Source organism: Lissotriton vulgaris, chromosome 6, assembly GCF_964263255.1.
Source record: "Lissotriton vulgaris chromosome 6, aLisVul1.2, whole genome shotgun sequence".
Taxonomy (NCBI): domain Eukaryota; kingdom Metazoa; phylum Chordata; class Amphibia; order Caudata; family Salamandridae; genus Lissotriton; species Lissotriton vulgaris.
The window spans coordinates 1,092,433,973-1,092,449,679 of record NC_141694.1 but is presented as its reverse complement, the minus strand read 5'-3'; the positions used below and the strand labels follow the sequence as shown (position 1 = coordinate 1,092,449,679).

General features: G+C 47.9%; 1 protein-coding gene across 1 annotated transcript in view; it reads left to right on the top strand.

The window, feature by feature from the left end:
* The window catches only part of SOD2 (superoxide dismutase 2), a 190,105-nt gene that overhangs the window by 80,010 nt on the left and 94,388 nt on the right, over positions 1 to 15,707 (top strand). The window contains exon 3 of the mRNA XM_086927153.1: positions 909 to 1,025. Coding sequence (XP_086783279.1) covers positions 909 to 1,025 — 117 coding nt within the window. The remainder of the gene's footprint in view (positions 1 to 908; positions 1,026 to 15,707) is intronic.

The following is a 15,707-nucleotide window of genomic DNA, read 5'->3' as shown; positions in this document are numbered from 1 at the left end:
ATGCCACACACATCAGGTCATGTCCCACCTTTCACATGCACTGCACTCTGCCAGGAGTACCTTGGGCCTACCTTAGGGGTGACTCACATGTAAGAAAAGGGAAGGTTAGAGCCTGGCAAGTAGGTGCACTTGCCAAGTAGACATGGCAGTCCCAGCCTGCACACAGGCTCTGCAATGGCAGGCCTGAGTTACATTTACAGGCTGCGTATGTGGGTTGCACAATTAGTGCTGCAGGCCCACTAGCAGCTTTTGATTTACAGGCCTTGGGCACACACAGTGCACTGTACTAGGGACTGACTAGTAAATTAAATATGCCAATCCTCAAATCACCAATTCTTAACAACAGTTTACAACAGGAGCACTTGCACTTAAACACTGAACAGCAGTGAGAGAGTGCGCTGAGACAGTAGACCAACAAAAATGGAGTCAAAACCGGGAGGTCAGAAAGCAAAAAGACCGGGGAAACAGGCTAAAAGATGCCAAGTCTAACAGCAATCAACACCAGTATTCACATTTTTTTTGTTTGGAATCGTAACACATTGTCACAATTTCTTGGCTGTCAAGTATTGTCCTCAACTCCTTTTTCTCCTGCTTTATGCTGCACCACAAATTTCTAGAACAGGTAACTGCTCAATAAAATGTGACATAACTCAACTTCAATCATTTACTGAACTTGCTTTGGGTGAAAATACATGTACCTGAAGAATACTTGGCCTTTATTTATTTGGGGGACATCAGTCCTTGGAACCATCAAATTATCCTTCAAAAGTATTTCTTATATTTTGACTGTTCGCCCAGTACTGCTAAGTATGAAGCGTATGATCTATAAGCTGACATTGACACCATTTGTTTATTTGCCTAATGACAAACAATTGTGTTGCTTACATCTAATGACTTTAATTTTCTAGGTGATGTCACAGCACAGGTGTCTTTGCAGCCTGCCCTGAAATTCAATGGCGGTGGTCATGTGAATCACAGTATTTTCTGGACCAACCTTTCTGCAAATGGTGGTGGAGAGCCACAAGGTAAGAACTAGGTAGATACCCTGTTTTGACAGACCTAACCAGGGCAGTCATGCTCTACATTTTGTCCTTTGGTGATCAGTGTGACCTTTTTTAAGAATTCCATGTTTTGCACACTAGTACAGTAGTTTACATAAACTTTGCGGATCCCATGTTTGGGCAGGAGTAGAAAGAGTTTGGCGATGGAAAATGGTAATAGTTTTTGTCTGTTGATCAAAAAAAAGATAGTGAGTGACTAAGAAGGCATGCAGAGTGAAGGCACCTGACTGTGTAGTGAAACATTTTCTTCTGCCAACAAAAATCACAACTTGTTTTAGGTCATCTATGTAATATTTAGACTGCATTGGCCTCCTCACACAATAATGGATGCCCATAAACATTGCAGTTCATCAGAGAATCTACTTCAGGTAACATTACTGATGACCTGTATAGCGCCACCCCTAAGCTCTCAGGTTCAGAATGGTGATAAAGTACTGAAATAGACGCTTAGTTGTGCAGGTAGAGGTGAACAGCTGACATATTACAGCTTTGACCTTAGGAGGCAGAGATAATTCAGTTTCTTTCGCAACTCTGTTGAGGAGTAGCAAAATGTACTGGTAAGTGAGAGGTAGTGTATGACCTGCTAGTTGAGGGCATTGGCCGCACTCTTTCTGAGCTATAAGAAAGAAGGTGCATTTAATTTAGCTGTGGTTAATGGCATTGACCTTGAACCAGGTTTAGTTCTGCAGGTTTGTTGAGAAGGTCCCTAGAAGATATGAGTGAGTATACCAAAAAGCAGTCATCAGAGGTGAAAGGACTTAATGGAAGTTGATTTATCAAGGAACTGGTGTGAAGTGCTCCAGCACAGCAGGTGCGTTAGAATGAAATCTCTGGGAGAGTAGGCCCATAATTGAACTTAATTACCTTGCACACCTTGGAGCTTGCGTTCCATGAGGTTCTAATTAGCTTCAAGTATCCTAGATGCCTCTTTGACTCTCATGTTACAAGTAGCCGCTAATGAAAACAGTCAATTTAGGCCGTCATCAGGGGGACACTCTATTGGACCTTCACCTCTCAGGCTTAACCTATAATAGAGTTGTTGTTAGAACTGGAGTTTCTGGTTGGCAGAGGTATGCACCCAGTCAAAGCAGAAATCACCACTCTAGTCATCATGGTAAGCTAGATACACATAAGAGATAACCTGTGCTCATCCTCTGGTAGCTGGGCACAGAGTAGTCCGGCTTATCTAAATAGGGAATGTGTAAAGTCTTTGTGCAACACACACACAGTAACACAATGAATACTCCACACAGGGTTAGAAACTGGATTATATTTTTATGAGTAAAACAAGACCAAAATTACAAAAATCCAATAAGTAGCACCAGAATTATGAATTTTTAAAGCAAAAAGTAGTGCTTAGAAGCAAATAGCGCTATGGTGTTACTTGAGGTCGCGCTGGGCTGGGGTAAATCCAAAGTTCAGGCTGACCGCGATGGAGGGCAGGCCGGCTACAGGTCCTGCTCAAAAAGTACCTTGGATGGAGTAAGCGTCTGTGTCAAAGACTCGATGTGTCAGTTCCGATCTGCCCAGGTGAAGAAGGCTTTGTCAACGAATCCATTTACAATGCAGGCACTGCGTCGTCGTCGAGCCACACATTCTGTTGAAGCGACGTCTAAATGCGGCGTGTCATAGGGCAATGTTTCGATTCTGATCGTTACTAAGTTGTCACTGCGTCAAATTTGATGGTTCTATACAGTAGAAGTCACTTTCAAGGGCCCTGGACTGGATCAGCACCACTTGACCAGGCCGGACTCAGATAGTAGAGCCCAGGTGCTCTTGCAGGGTTGAAGGAAGTTGTTGATGGTCCAGAGACTTCAGAACCTGGTGCAAGCCCTTTGAGTCACTCTGTGTTCAAGTGAGATGGGTCCACTCCTTGCCCTCAGCAGAACCGAGATCCGTGGAGCAGCACAGCAAAGCAGAAAATCAGTTCTTCCAGAGCAGCAATTAAGCAGAGTGGCGATCTTTGCAGCACAGCAGTTTTTACTCCTGACAGTTCTTCACATATCAAGTAGTGTACTATCTTGTAGGGTCAGAGGCCTATTACTTCTACCCAGTTGTGCCTTTGAAGTGGGGGTGACTTCAAAGATGGCCCTTGAAGTGTACAGGTCCCCCTTTCTTTCCATCCCTGGCTGTAGACTATTAGTAGTGGGTAATCAACCTTTTGAATGAGAAACTTACACTGCTTATTAAGGTGTAAGAGTTCGCTCCTCCTAAGCTGGAGGAGCGGGGAGAGCTATCAGAATGCAGATGAGTTCTCAGACCCACCCTTCCTGCGTTTGTGGCTGTCCAGAGGAAATGCACAAAGTATAGCTGTCCCCACCCCAGACGTGTATTGGAGTCTGGCTGCAAGGCACACAGCAGTAAGAGCATGGAAATGCCCACTTTCTAAAAGTGGCATAGCTAAAACAGCAATTTCAAATCCAATTGTACCATTAAAGAAGATTTATCATTACCATACCAAAGCTATAAACCATGATACAGCTACTCCTTTTTGATCAGGAACTACAGCGTAAAAGTGTATTAAGGATTTCCCAATACTAGCTAATGAGAGGAGTAGGCCTCCCAGTGATGAAAAATGAATTTACCGGTGTGTCACTACTAGGACATATAAAACTTAAAGAACATGTCCTGCCTTTTAGTTACACAGTGCCCTGCCCTTAGGGCTACCTAGGGCCTACCATGGGGGTGGCCTATGTGTAATAAAAGGGGTGTTTTAATGCATGGCAAGTGGTTTTAAATGCCAAGTTGAAGTGCCAGTAAACTGCACACACAGGCACTTCAATGGGAGGCCTGAGACAGGTTTGAAAGGCTACTGATGTGGGAGGTACATTCATTGCGTGAGGCCCACAAGTAGCATTTAATTTACAGTACATGGGTATATTGTTGTACCACTGTACAAGAGACTTAGAAGTAAAACATTTTTTTAAACTTTAAATAAAGTTTTAAACAATAACATGAAACAGGTGTTGTACCCAATAACAGCAAAAAGAATCATGTAATCGCATCATATTGTTACAGTACTAGTGGTCAGTCCATCCACTAAGCCCCTCATCCCAACAACAATAGCCAAGTATAACAAACATTTAATCCCCCTCCCCCTCAGATCCTGCCTGGTTTCCTGCTACTAATGCACTTTGGGAACCTGTCTGAAGGCCATTGGTCACTAGGTTGCGACAGAGCTCCATCCAAAGCCTTAAATCATCCTCTAATTTCTCATCACTGCAAAACCTCTTCATGTGCACCTCCTCAGCTAATGTCCATTCGCGCACATCTCGCATCCATGCCGAAATCTTGGGCGCTCGCACCCCCATCCACACAATTGCAATTCTGCGCCTCGCTAGTACTAATGGTCGTTGCAGGAGTCTCTATATGCTGTCTTACTTTGCCTTTTAGGTTTTCAAATCAGTCCCAATAGGAATTGGGTGGGTGTCAGTTGCACTCACCTGTTCACACTGCCTCTGATCCGCTCCACTACCTCTGTCCAGAAGCTACTGACCTCTGGGCATCCCCAAGCAAAGTGAAAGAAATTAGCCTCTTCTGTTTGGCACCTTGGGCACGAGTTGGACCTATTAGGGGCCATGTGATGTATTCTCTCTGGGGTCATGTAAGTACGATGCATATAGTTGTAATGAATTAGCTAGAATCTGGCATTACAGGCCACCGTGTGCGTGAGTGCACCCACCGCCCCCCAGTCCTTATCCTCTAGTGGCACCTCTTCATCTGCATTCAAAGTAGCGAACGCTCCAGGTGGGGGCCCTATACAGTAGTGATAGACATAGAAGTAAATAAAATATTCTTTTTGGTGTTTATATAAGTGGCATAAGCACATGCACTTTAGCACTGGTCAGCAGTGGTAGCGAGTTCTAAGGCTCAAAAAAAGTTACAGAAAAAAGAGGAGGTAAGCAGGCAAAAAGTTTTAGGGAAAATCACCTTAAGTATGACGGTCTAACAGACATCTAGCTGCAGATTCCTTACATTAGAATATTACCCAAGCGGCAGACTGGATCAGGAAACGAGCAGTACCCCTGTGTACTGGTAGGTGGCTTTGTTCGGCTGCACCTGGTGTTGTCTTAGGGTGACCAACTGGCATGGGTGCAAATTCAGGACGGTGAGTGTCAAAATTCAGGACATAGGGTCTAAAGTCAGGACAAAAATTCAGAACAGAAGGTCAAAATTCAGGACTAATCGAGGACAAAGGACACATTTTACTGACACATCAGAGGTGGTTGTGCAATCGTATTTAAGTAAGTAAATTGGTATGTGCACGGCTTTGAGCAACTGTGCAGGTCTTTTTGTGGTATTTCACATGGTCATAACCTATATATATGGTTTCTGCACTGGGTTGTCAGTATATATTTTTTTTATAGTTCATGGTCCCGAGCAGGCATGATTGCCGAGAGAAGTGGTCGGGAACATCCGCTCGGATGGACTTTGTTACTAGCATCTCATATCTGAATGCCATTGTGAGATGTACCCGATTAGCTGACTGACTCTGCTTTTCCGAACATACACGCGGAGCGCTGTCCCGCTTTTCTATTAATTTATTCAGAGAAATTCTCAGTGCATTGTCACTGCTCGCCTAGAACTGGATTCTCCAACGCTACCTCTGTTGCGTAAGATTAATTGAGCCTTCCTGGCCCACCTACATACCCTATTGGATTGACAGCCTTTCCTCACATTGAGTACCCGGACGGGTCCTCATGTGATTAAACCTCTTTTCTTCTATTCTTCATGTGTGGCACGCCATTTTCACGAGGCTGCGCAGTCATAATTTCAGATGTCCCTTCATCAATAGTCCTGAGGAGACCCCACATTGTTTTGAGGGGCGAAACGCCGTTGACAAACAAAAGAAGCAAACTATTTTCCCAGCGCATATCACTGTATATAGGTGTTGTTCACATGGAATTATTTTGATGATAATGGTCGACTTGTACAAACTGTGGAAACCTTGTTTATAATACTCACATTGTCACTTAGTTTTAGGTTTCCGTTTTCACTTGGGACACTATGCACAAATGTTGTTTTGATTTACAATGTTTACTTCTAATTTTATTTACAAAATCCATAAAAAATGTTACACTGAAATCATTGTTAGTTGTTCCTTCGCCCTCTGCCATTACGTAACCCTCCATATTGCGATTTGTGCTTGTGTATCATAACTTCATAATATATTATTCCACAGGAACCACTGTCTTCCTTTTATAACTACTACCCTGGTTCCTTAGTGAGTAGGGTTCCCCTGTTTCTCTGTCAAAATTGTGAGATGTAAAGCAGCACACTTAGAATGTAGCTAATAAGGACCTGCAGTCCTGGGCTACAGTGCAGTCCTACAAGTGGCCAGTTTTGTGTCAGATCATTTCAGGCATTCCATGTCGGTTCAGCTGGTAATGACTGATTTAGGGTCTGGTATAGAACTGAATAATGGATAAGACATGGCTTGGCAGTTCGGGCTGGACTGTTCCCATGAGGCACAGGGTCAAGACTGATTTGGATATAGCTGTGTCTGAACTGGGGTGGCGAAGTGAACTAAAGAACAATGATGGATTTAATCAAGATCAGTGACTTGGGTTGATTGTCTGAAAAGTTGCAGCGCTCTTTTCATCATCTCCTTGTGTTTGCTAAAACCCATAGTGGACAGGTCTTGTATGAGGGTAAGAGCATTAAGCAGGAAATGAGTCATTGACCAGCCAGCATGAGCTAGAATTGGCTCCATACTGCTGGTTGTTATGGTGTTATTGTGGGCCAGAACAGTTAGATAACATTACTATATAATGCCCTGGCTAGCCACATAACAGCCCTTTTTTATTTTACCTGTTTATGGGAAATAGTATACTGATTGGACTGTTTCATTTTAGTGAGCTGCAAACTATATTCACATTGATGCACAGAAGTGTGCTACAGACTAGAAAATGTGTACGTTGTTGAGGCATTCTTGTAGGTCAGAAGGAGGCACTGTCTTTTACATACAGAACCTCTTCTATTGGAATGGCAGTGAAATGGCAGCAAAATGCAGTTTTACTGATAAAACTATAAAAGCACAAATAATGTGTAGGAATGTTGTTTCAGCAAATATGTATCATCAGGGCTTTAAGTGGGATGAAAAAACTGTGGGGTCTCTCAAAGGGGCGTGGCCAGTGTAATTAGGGGCGTGGCTTTAAATCACTTAGGCTAAAAATCTGTGTTTAGCATAGTGTGCAGCCCTACTTGTATTTTGCTGTTTCTGTCATTACATCCATTCCAGATATGTGATACAACAAGTAACATACCTACAACACGTCAGGACTATTGGCTTTGTCAACGGTTATTAGTTGCATAAGTTAAGTAAGATGCAACTATGGCTTGTTGCATATAATATTGAAAAAGCTTCCAATTAAAGCCCTGGTGACCCTACCACAATGTTGCTGCTCTTGCGTTTCGGAAAGGGAAGGGAAATCCAGAGAGAAAATGACACTCTTTAAAGGATTTCCCTTCCCACACAACGCTCACCTGGCATGACGTCCACTAGTGAGAAGTGAGTAGTGGGGGCAGCGCACATCGACGTGCCTGGTGTCTCGAAACGGGTCTCTATCAGGCTGTTTAGCGCCATGGCACTTTTTTCCGGACTGCAGTGACAGCAAACTGCTGTCATTGCAGTCCGGAAAAAAAAGGACCGCCTGTGCCAGGGCTCAAAACAGAGCCCGATCGAGACCCGTTTCGAGGCCCCTTAAAAAAAACTGCCGGTGCTCAGACCCCTTGAGACCCGGCCCACTTAAAGCCCTGTGTATCATTTGAACATTACCAAATACAGTGTTTTGCTTGTTTCGATCCTATCACATCTGTTTCCAGCACACTTCTGAATTACAAACAAGTTGTCCATTTGTGATTTACCAACTGCGGATAGGTTTTGAAACATTTGCACAGTTCATTTACAGGTATTTAAAAGTCGTTGTGTGTTACCAAAAAAAACCCGACAGCTTACAGCTTCGGTTTTCACACGTCCTCTACCACCACACCAAGACTGTCAACTAGTCCACTCTACTATTTTGCCTTTGACTGCAAAGTTAGAGAATTTTGTAAACTCCAATCCACATGTTAAAGAATAAGCAGAAATATGTCGAACGATACAGCCTGACATGTGCCCTCTATTCTTGAACACATAGCACTTATGACTAGCTGAAAACAAAATCTAAATGCTTCTTTATTGTCCATTCACTTTCTCAACTCAAACTCACGATAACGGTGGGATGTATGTGTGATAGTTTGCTAGACTGTGCACTTGGCCCTAGACTAGTTGTGCAAGGGTGTGAAGTTGGTGCATTTAGGGTGTTCTTGTAGGTGGTGCTGAAGAGGAGATTCATAGTGGCCTGTTGCTCATTATCTCATTAATTCTGTTAAAGAGCAACTTTTTGCCATTAGCAGTACCCAATTTTTTGTGTAGTAAGGGTGCAGGCTAAAGGCAGCGTTACTGGGATTGCATATCCTACGTTGAGACTTAGTGAATTAAGTACATGGTGGCAGAGGTGGAGGGGTACTTACTGGATGAAAGCATCTGACCAAGTTTATATGCCTCTGTAAATAATTTAAATTATCTTGACTTGTCTCTATTGGGCCTACAGATGAATCGGAACGTTGGAATCCTGGTTTAAGGGAACTGGTTAGAAAGTAAATGGCGAATTTCTGATGTGCCTCAAAAGTCCAATTTAAAAATTCAGACATTTAATTTCCAAATTGTATAACGTTCCTGCTACTATACATTCATATTTGAATGGAAAGGTAGAGTTGTTTAGGCCTGGGGAGATTAGCGCAGACCCTGCAAGTTATTGTAATAAGAAAACTGGTTAAGACTTCTGTGTTCTAGACTATTTCTTGAGATCACAATGAGTTTAAGAGGGCTTTCATTAATGGCATTTGACGCATATTCATACACCTCTGAAGGTTGGACGTCCTCCGCAGGAGAGACAGTTAACTCCTTACACAACCTTTACTATTTGAAAAGTAATTACACACCCATGAGTATTCTCCCATTCCATTATGTCCCAGCTCAAGCAATCCACTATGTATGGCAGTATCACGATCTTATTTTATTCTTATCACGCCAGTCAGAGTATATGTATCCTATAAACTGGTATTTTACATGTTCCTTCATGAGACTCTCCCAAACACTGATGTGCTTAAATTGAAGGGTGAAACATGCCACACCATTGGCTGATACCCAAAACCATTAAAATTACTGACAGATGGTGTCTGGTAAAGACATTTTCACCGACAACGGACAGAAGGCCAAAATTACAGACTGCCTGTGAAATTTACAGACAGTTGGTTACCCTAGATTTGTGCTAATTATTTGCTCAACACTTACCATAGAAGGATAGATGTAACTTAAAATACATCAATATAATACAGTTCAATAGTCTTTATTCGGTGATAACAATGACCATGAAAACACAGATTTAAAAATACATGTATATCATATAATTATTCAAAATCAAGGATTATTGGGAAGACTTAATGCATTGGTTCAAATGAAATTAAAACATCAATAAATAAAATGTATTTATGCATTTAAGAGTTAGTATAAAATTAATTAGAGAGCACCCAAGAAAGTAGCATTTATTTAAAACTATAAACAATCGCATCAAGGCTAAAATGTATTATTCTTGCCTCTTCCTCAATTTTATTGCAGACCAGATATAATTAAGGACAGAGAAACAAATTGTAGGAGATTTTAGACATTTTAAAAAATCAGCCCTTCTTGTTGCGATGTAAAGTGCTTGTCCTTTAAAGGTGGTCGTAAGAAACCTCTTCTCAGGCTGCTATATAAAGTGCAAAACAGTATGAAGTGCACTGTCGTTTGAGGTGAAGAATTATCACATGGGCAGCCCGGAAGAGATTGAAACCAAGAACCACAGTTAGAAAAAGCAACCACATAACAATTAACTGTAACCTTCGCCTTGTGAGATATAATCTTTTTTCTGGTTTTTCCACCCAGGTTGAATACTGCTCTATCCCAGGCGTTGTAGAAATTGGCCAGTATTTAAGGACTGAGGTTAAATGGCTTGACCTTTCAATTCTAAACTCCGCATTCATTATAATAATATTTTGTTTCCTTAACTAAGGTTTTAGTTTGGGGCCCAATGCTATCTTTAAAATCAAAAAGTTCCTTGTCATTAGAGCTTTTCCTGACATAGGCCAGCCACGAGATGGAGTATCTATTATCCAAGTTCAGGCAGTAACTCAAAATGTCTCTTGAGAAACCTGCTTATGGGGTACACTAGATTTTAACCCATAGTAAGAAGAGGCCATTTTAACTTTGTCTTCCAAATAGCCCATACCCAGTTCACTGTGAGAGCTAAAACTTGGGGTCGATTTAGGGATAGTAGCCGGCAGAGGAACTTGTTTTTGAAGGCCTGCATTCCAGGTGGTGTTTAATGACCCGACACTCCTGCTCCATATGTTCTCGTGCCTAGGCATTTCGATTTGTATAGCAGGACCGTCTCTTTAATAGACTTGTACCCCAGTTTTTTTTTTTTCGAATCTAAAAATAGATTCACGTGGGGGGCGTGGCTTGGAGGGCGTAGATGGCGGTCGCAGCTTAGAGGAGCTCCCGCCGGCCCACACGTTATCCGATCATTATCCTGGCCCCCGAGCCCTGCAAACTGCCCTACCTGTACTGGGAGTGTTCCGGGTGGCACCGAGACCTATCCGGTGTGCCGCCCCGCTTCATCAGCTGCTCCAGTGACCCGCGATTGTCGGCGACGCGGTGCGGCCTACTGTCCACGAGTGGAGCCGGGGCCTCGATTTTCGGGACCCGGGGCCGACGGCCAGTGGTCGGGCCGGTCGGGGGATTCCCCACCCAGCAGCAACGGCGCCGGAGCTCACGAGGACCACTGGGGGTACCTGGAACATCGGAGGCTACACCTGGGGTGTTCCTGGGACAGCGTGGGGGCACCGCGGCCTGTGCGGACCCCGGGAGACCGGGGCCTCGAGTTTTGTGACCCCGGGCCGGACTGAGTCTGAGAGACTGGGGGTCGCAGAGGTTGGCTCCTAGGGTCGGTGTGGCACCTACTGTGCGCGGTGACCACTGACCACGTCCAGGAGGACCCTGGGGGCTGGGACGCGGACCACACCCGACTGCCCGGTGGCCCTGCATTTTGCTTATACCGTGCGCTCTGAGGCGCGCCTCTCCGGGCCTGTTCCCGGGACTGCTTGGGGCCGGTGAGACGACGGAGGGAGCCCCCCGCTGGGTCCTGCCTCGGACGCTGGTGCTCTGGAGTGTCCTTGAAGCTTGCCTGGCCCTGGGGACGCCGGGGCCTCGAGTTTACTGGCTCCTGGACCGGGAGGTGGGCTCGGAGCGGCTGGAGAGCTAGAGATTTGCACGCCACGTCGGACTTGGATGGCTGGAGCTGGTGGTGCCTGGAGGGACGAGCCTACTGCCCGGATGGTGCGTGGAGGTCTCCCACAGATAGCCCGAGACAAACTGTGAGTGCCCCCCCCCCCTCCTCCCCTCTGGTGGACCGGCGCTGGGGCGCTGTGACGGGACTTGTGACTTGTGACCCGGGTGGTGTTCGGGGCTAGTCAGTCTGAAGACCCGAGTGTCTGCCCTGCATCATCTGCTGCTTTGGGACACGAGTTGGGTGTGGGGTGGCCAGGCAGACGACGGGGCTGGACGTCCCCGGTTCTTGAGACCTTCCTCTGCGCGTCCTGGCTCGCAGATCCTGGGTGAGGTCCGGACTGAGATCCAGGAAGCCCTAACCTGGTGAAGAAGCTATCCTGTTGAACGTTCCCGCTGGGGCTTGCTGCCCGGAGCTGAGCTGCGGTGTCTGTGTTCTGGGGGTGCCCACTGGGGACGGCATTTGAGCCCCGACGGAGTCTCCTTGGCCCCCGAGTGGACGATACTGTTGAATTGCTGTTGACGAGGGGCCCACCGCTGGGGCAGTGAGGCCCTTTTCCTTGCCACTAACCATGACGAGAGGTGGGGGCGGCACTGGGTCCACCAAGCAAGGGACAATTGATAAATTCACAGGGCCCAGTGGAGGCTCCGGGGCCTCCGGCGGTGGCCAGTCCACAGGCCCTGATAATGCGGCCCTGATGGCCGCCATTACGCAGTCCAGAGACATGCTTGATGCCAAAATTGGGGCGGTTGGCGCCGATGTCATGCTGCTGCGTCAAGATCTCCGCAATGCTGTGGCCCGCATCACCAAAACCGAAACTCTGATTACAGGGGTGGAGGACGATGTGGTGGCTCTGGAAAAGAAAGTGGAGGACATGGCCAGGATCCAAAAAGGGCTAGCGCTCCGTGTCGAGGATGCGGAAGGGAGGGCGCGAAGGAATAATCTGCGCTTTGTGGGCTTTCCAGAGGATTGTGAGAAGGGGTCCATGGATGTATTCTTGACACGCTGGCTGGAGAGCTGGCTTCCCCCGGACGTCTTGTCACGCTGCTTTGTGGTGGAGCGCGCCCATAGGGCCTTGGCGCAGAAACCGCCGGCCGGTGAGCGACCACGTCCGGTCATCGCCAAGATCCTTAACTTCCATGACAGGAACGTTATTCTCCGAGAAGCAAGAGCAAAGGAGGACTTGTCGTTCGAGGGTCACAGGATTATGATTTTCCCAGATTATACCAGGCTGGTGCAGCAGCAGCGCCGATCCTTCCAAGATGCGAAAGCCAAGTTACGTGGATTGAAAATTCAATATTCACTGTTGTACCCTGCTCGTCTGCGGGTTGTGTTTCATTCCAAGACCCACTTTTTCGACACCCCGGAGGCGGTGTTTAGCTGGACAGATGAGACAGTCAGGATCCGACCGAATGCCCAGCCGGGCCTATACTCCGGAGCTTCGCGTGTGTCGTCGCAAGAGAGGGGCGAATCATCCAACAGGAGCAGGAGACACAGGAAGTCTAGGTCACGGAGACGCTCCCAATCCGGGGGTGGCCAGCTGGATGGTGCACAGTCGGACACTGCTCAGTCTGGGACTGGGACCTGAGAGCCGTGGAGCCCCCCCTCTTGTCTCCTAAGCGACATTTCGTTTCTGGCCTTGGCAGATGGCCATTGGGGTAACACTACTGATTGATGGGCGGGTGCATGGTGTGGTGTGGTCTAGGCCATAGCTGGACACAGGAAGGGCGTAATGTCTGTTGTAGTTCTGTCCCGCTGCGCTTAAGCGGTGGGTCACATGTGCTTAATAGGGTTCGGGGTGCTGACCCATGGGCGGCCTACTCCTCTCATGTTCGAAGGGGGCCCTAAGGGGAGGTACTGTTAGTTGGGGAGTGTGGGGTGAGCTTGCTGTTCTGTTTGGGGATGTTGGGATCCATTGGTATGGGTGGGCCCGGGCCCTGCGTTTTGGTCTCGGGACCACCCATGCCGCGACAGGTACTTCATAGTTCATTGAGGTATAGGGTGGGGGGAGGTGGGATGTGGGCGGTCGGGGTTGGGACCGCTGAGTTGGGGATTGGGACTGTTTGGGGCTGTGGGACTGTAGAGTTGGGGTTTGTTTTCCTTGGGGTGGGCGGTAGTGTGCATGTGTGTGTCGCAGAAATGTTCCTTGTGGCGTGTGGTGGGTGGCGCGGGTGTGGAGGGCTTGTGTGGTGGATCTTCATGGACCATGGCTGAACTGACTCATAGACTCCCTGAAGACTCTATGCGGGTGATTACGTGGAATGTCAGGGGCTTATTAGACAAAATTAAACGCGGGGCTGTGCTACGCTGGGGGAAAAAAGAGGTTGCGGATGTTCTATTGCTACAAGAAACCCACATGATGGGCACAAAGGCTCTGGGCCTACAGAGATTTGGTTATCAACAAGTTTTCCATGCAGGTTTCTCCAGGGGATCCAGGGGTGTGTCCATTTTGATCCACCGTAGAGTGTCGTACACCCACGAGAAGCAGTGGGCTGATCCCCAGGGTCGCTACTTGTTTGTTAAAGGCATGGTGGGCACGGACTCCGTGGTGTTTGGCAGCGTTTACGCCCCTCCCCCCCTCCAATGGGCCCTGACTGAGAAGTTGTTTGCAGTGTGGGAGGACATTGCCGGGTCGTTGGCTGTGATTGGGGGAGATTGGAACGATGTGATGAATGTATGCGTGGATCGCCAGAGGCGCCGAGAGGGGATCGAGGTTCAGCCCCCTTCCCCTTCACCCACCAGACTACGTGCAATGAGTGAGGGTTTGGGCTGGGTAGATGCTTGGCGACATATGCACCCCGCAGCCCGGGAATATACTTATGTCTCAGCTGTGCACGGCTCGTTCTCGAGGCTTGACTGTGTGTTTGTGCCTGGGGAATGTTTGTGTAGAGTAAAGGGCGCTGACATCCTGCCTAGGGGCCTGTCCGACCACTCCCCTGTCTCTGTTGATGTGGAACTCACCCGGAAGAGGCAGCCGTTCCGTTGGAGGATGTCCTCTTGGCATCTCCTGCAACCGGAGTATGCTAATCACCTGCGCGAATCCATTGACCACTACTGGCGGGAAAACCTCGTTGGGGATGCCGATGTAGGAACGGTATGGGAAGCCATGAAGCCTACCATACGGGGAATAGATATTGCATGGTGCTCGGCAGCTCGGCGGAAGCGTCAGGAGCAAACTACCGAAGCGGCCGCACGAGTGGCGACCCTGGAACAGGAAAGCCGCGAGGGTGACGATGAAGTCGGGATACGTCTACTGTTACAGGCACAGCAAACATACGGGTCCCTCCTGATGGATGAAGCCAAACAGGCATGGCTAGCCACCAGAAGTAGGGTGTATCAATGGGGGGACAAGTCGTGTTCCATGCTCCATCGACTGTGCCACCAAACGTTCCAACCCCTCCTGCTGCCAGGCCTTACAAATGGTGAGGGAGAGGTCTTGACCGACCCGCACGAACTGGCGACGAGCTTTGCTACGTACTATTCAACCCAGTACGCCCCGCACGACCACCTGTCTGACAGTGAGCTGGCTCGCTTTCTCGCAGAGCTGCCACCGGTGCCGTTATCGGATGAGACCAAGACGGCCCTAGAGGCGCCTCTCACAGCAGAAGAGTTGGGTGATGCACTGGGGCAACTCAGCACTGGCAAGGCCCCTGGCCCTAACGGCTACCCGAGTGAATTTTTCAAGAAATTTCATGTACAGCTTGGTTCTCCGTATCGTCGGGCGCTTGAGGTGGCGCGTGAGCGAGGGGTGCTGCCCCCGGACTGGCGCCACGCCGAAATAGTGGTCTTCTTGAAACCGGGCAGACCCCCAGATCGCCATGATTCTTATAGGCCCATCTCGCTGATTAATGTTGAGGCCAAGGTCTTGGCCAAGGCCCTGGCGAACAGGCTCGCTCCGCATATCACGGACTTGGTCCATCCTGACCAGGCAGGCTTCATGCCTCGCAGGGCGACGCGACATAATATCCGTCGCGCACAGGCGGCGATCGACGCTATTGGGACCTTAGGGGACCAGGCGGCACTGTTACTGGCCGACATTGATAAGGCGTTTGACTCCGTCAGCTGGTCGTTCCTATTTGCCTTGCTGCGCTGTCTCAACCTGGGCCCGGTCTTTCTGTCGTATGTCCGGCTCCTCTATACAGATATCACGGCCTCGGTGCGGGTCGCCGGGGCAGTGTCGGAGATGTTCCATATCGGCCGCGGGACCAGACAGGGGTGCCCTCTTTCCCCTTATTTATTTGCACTCGCCATGGAGCCTTTGGCTGCCAGGGTGCGC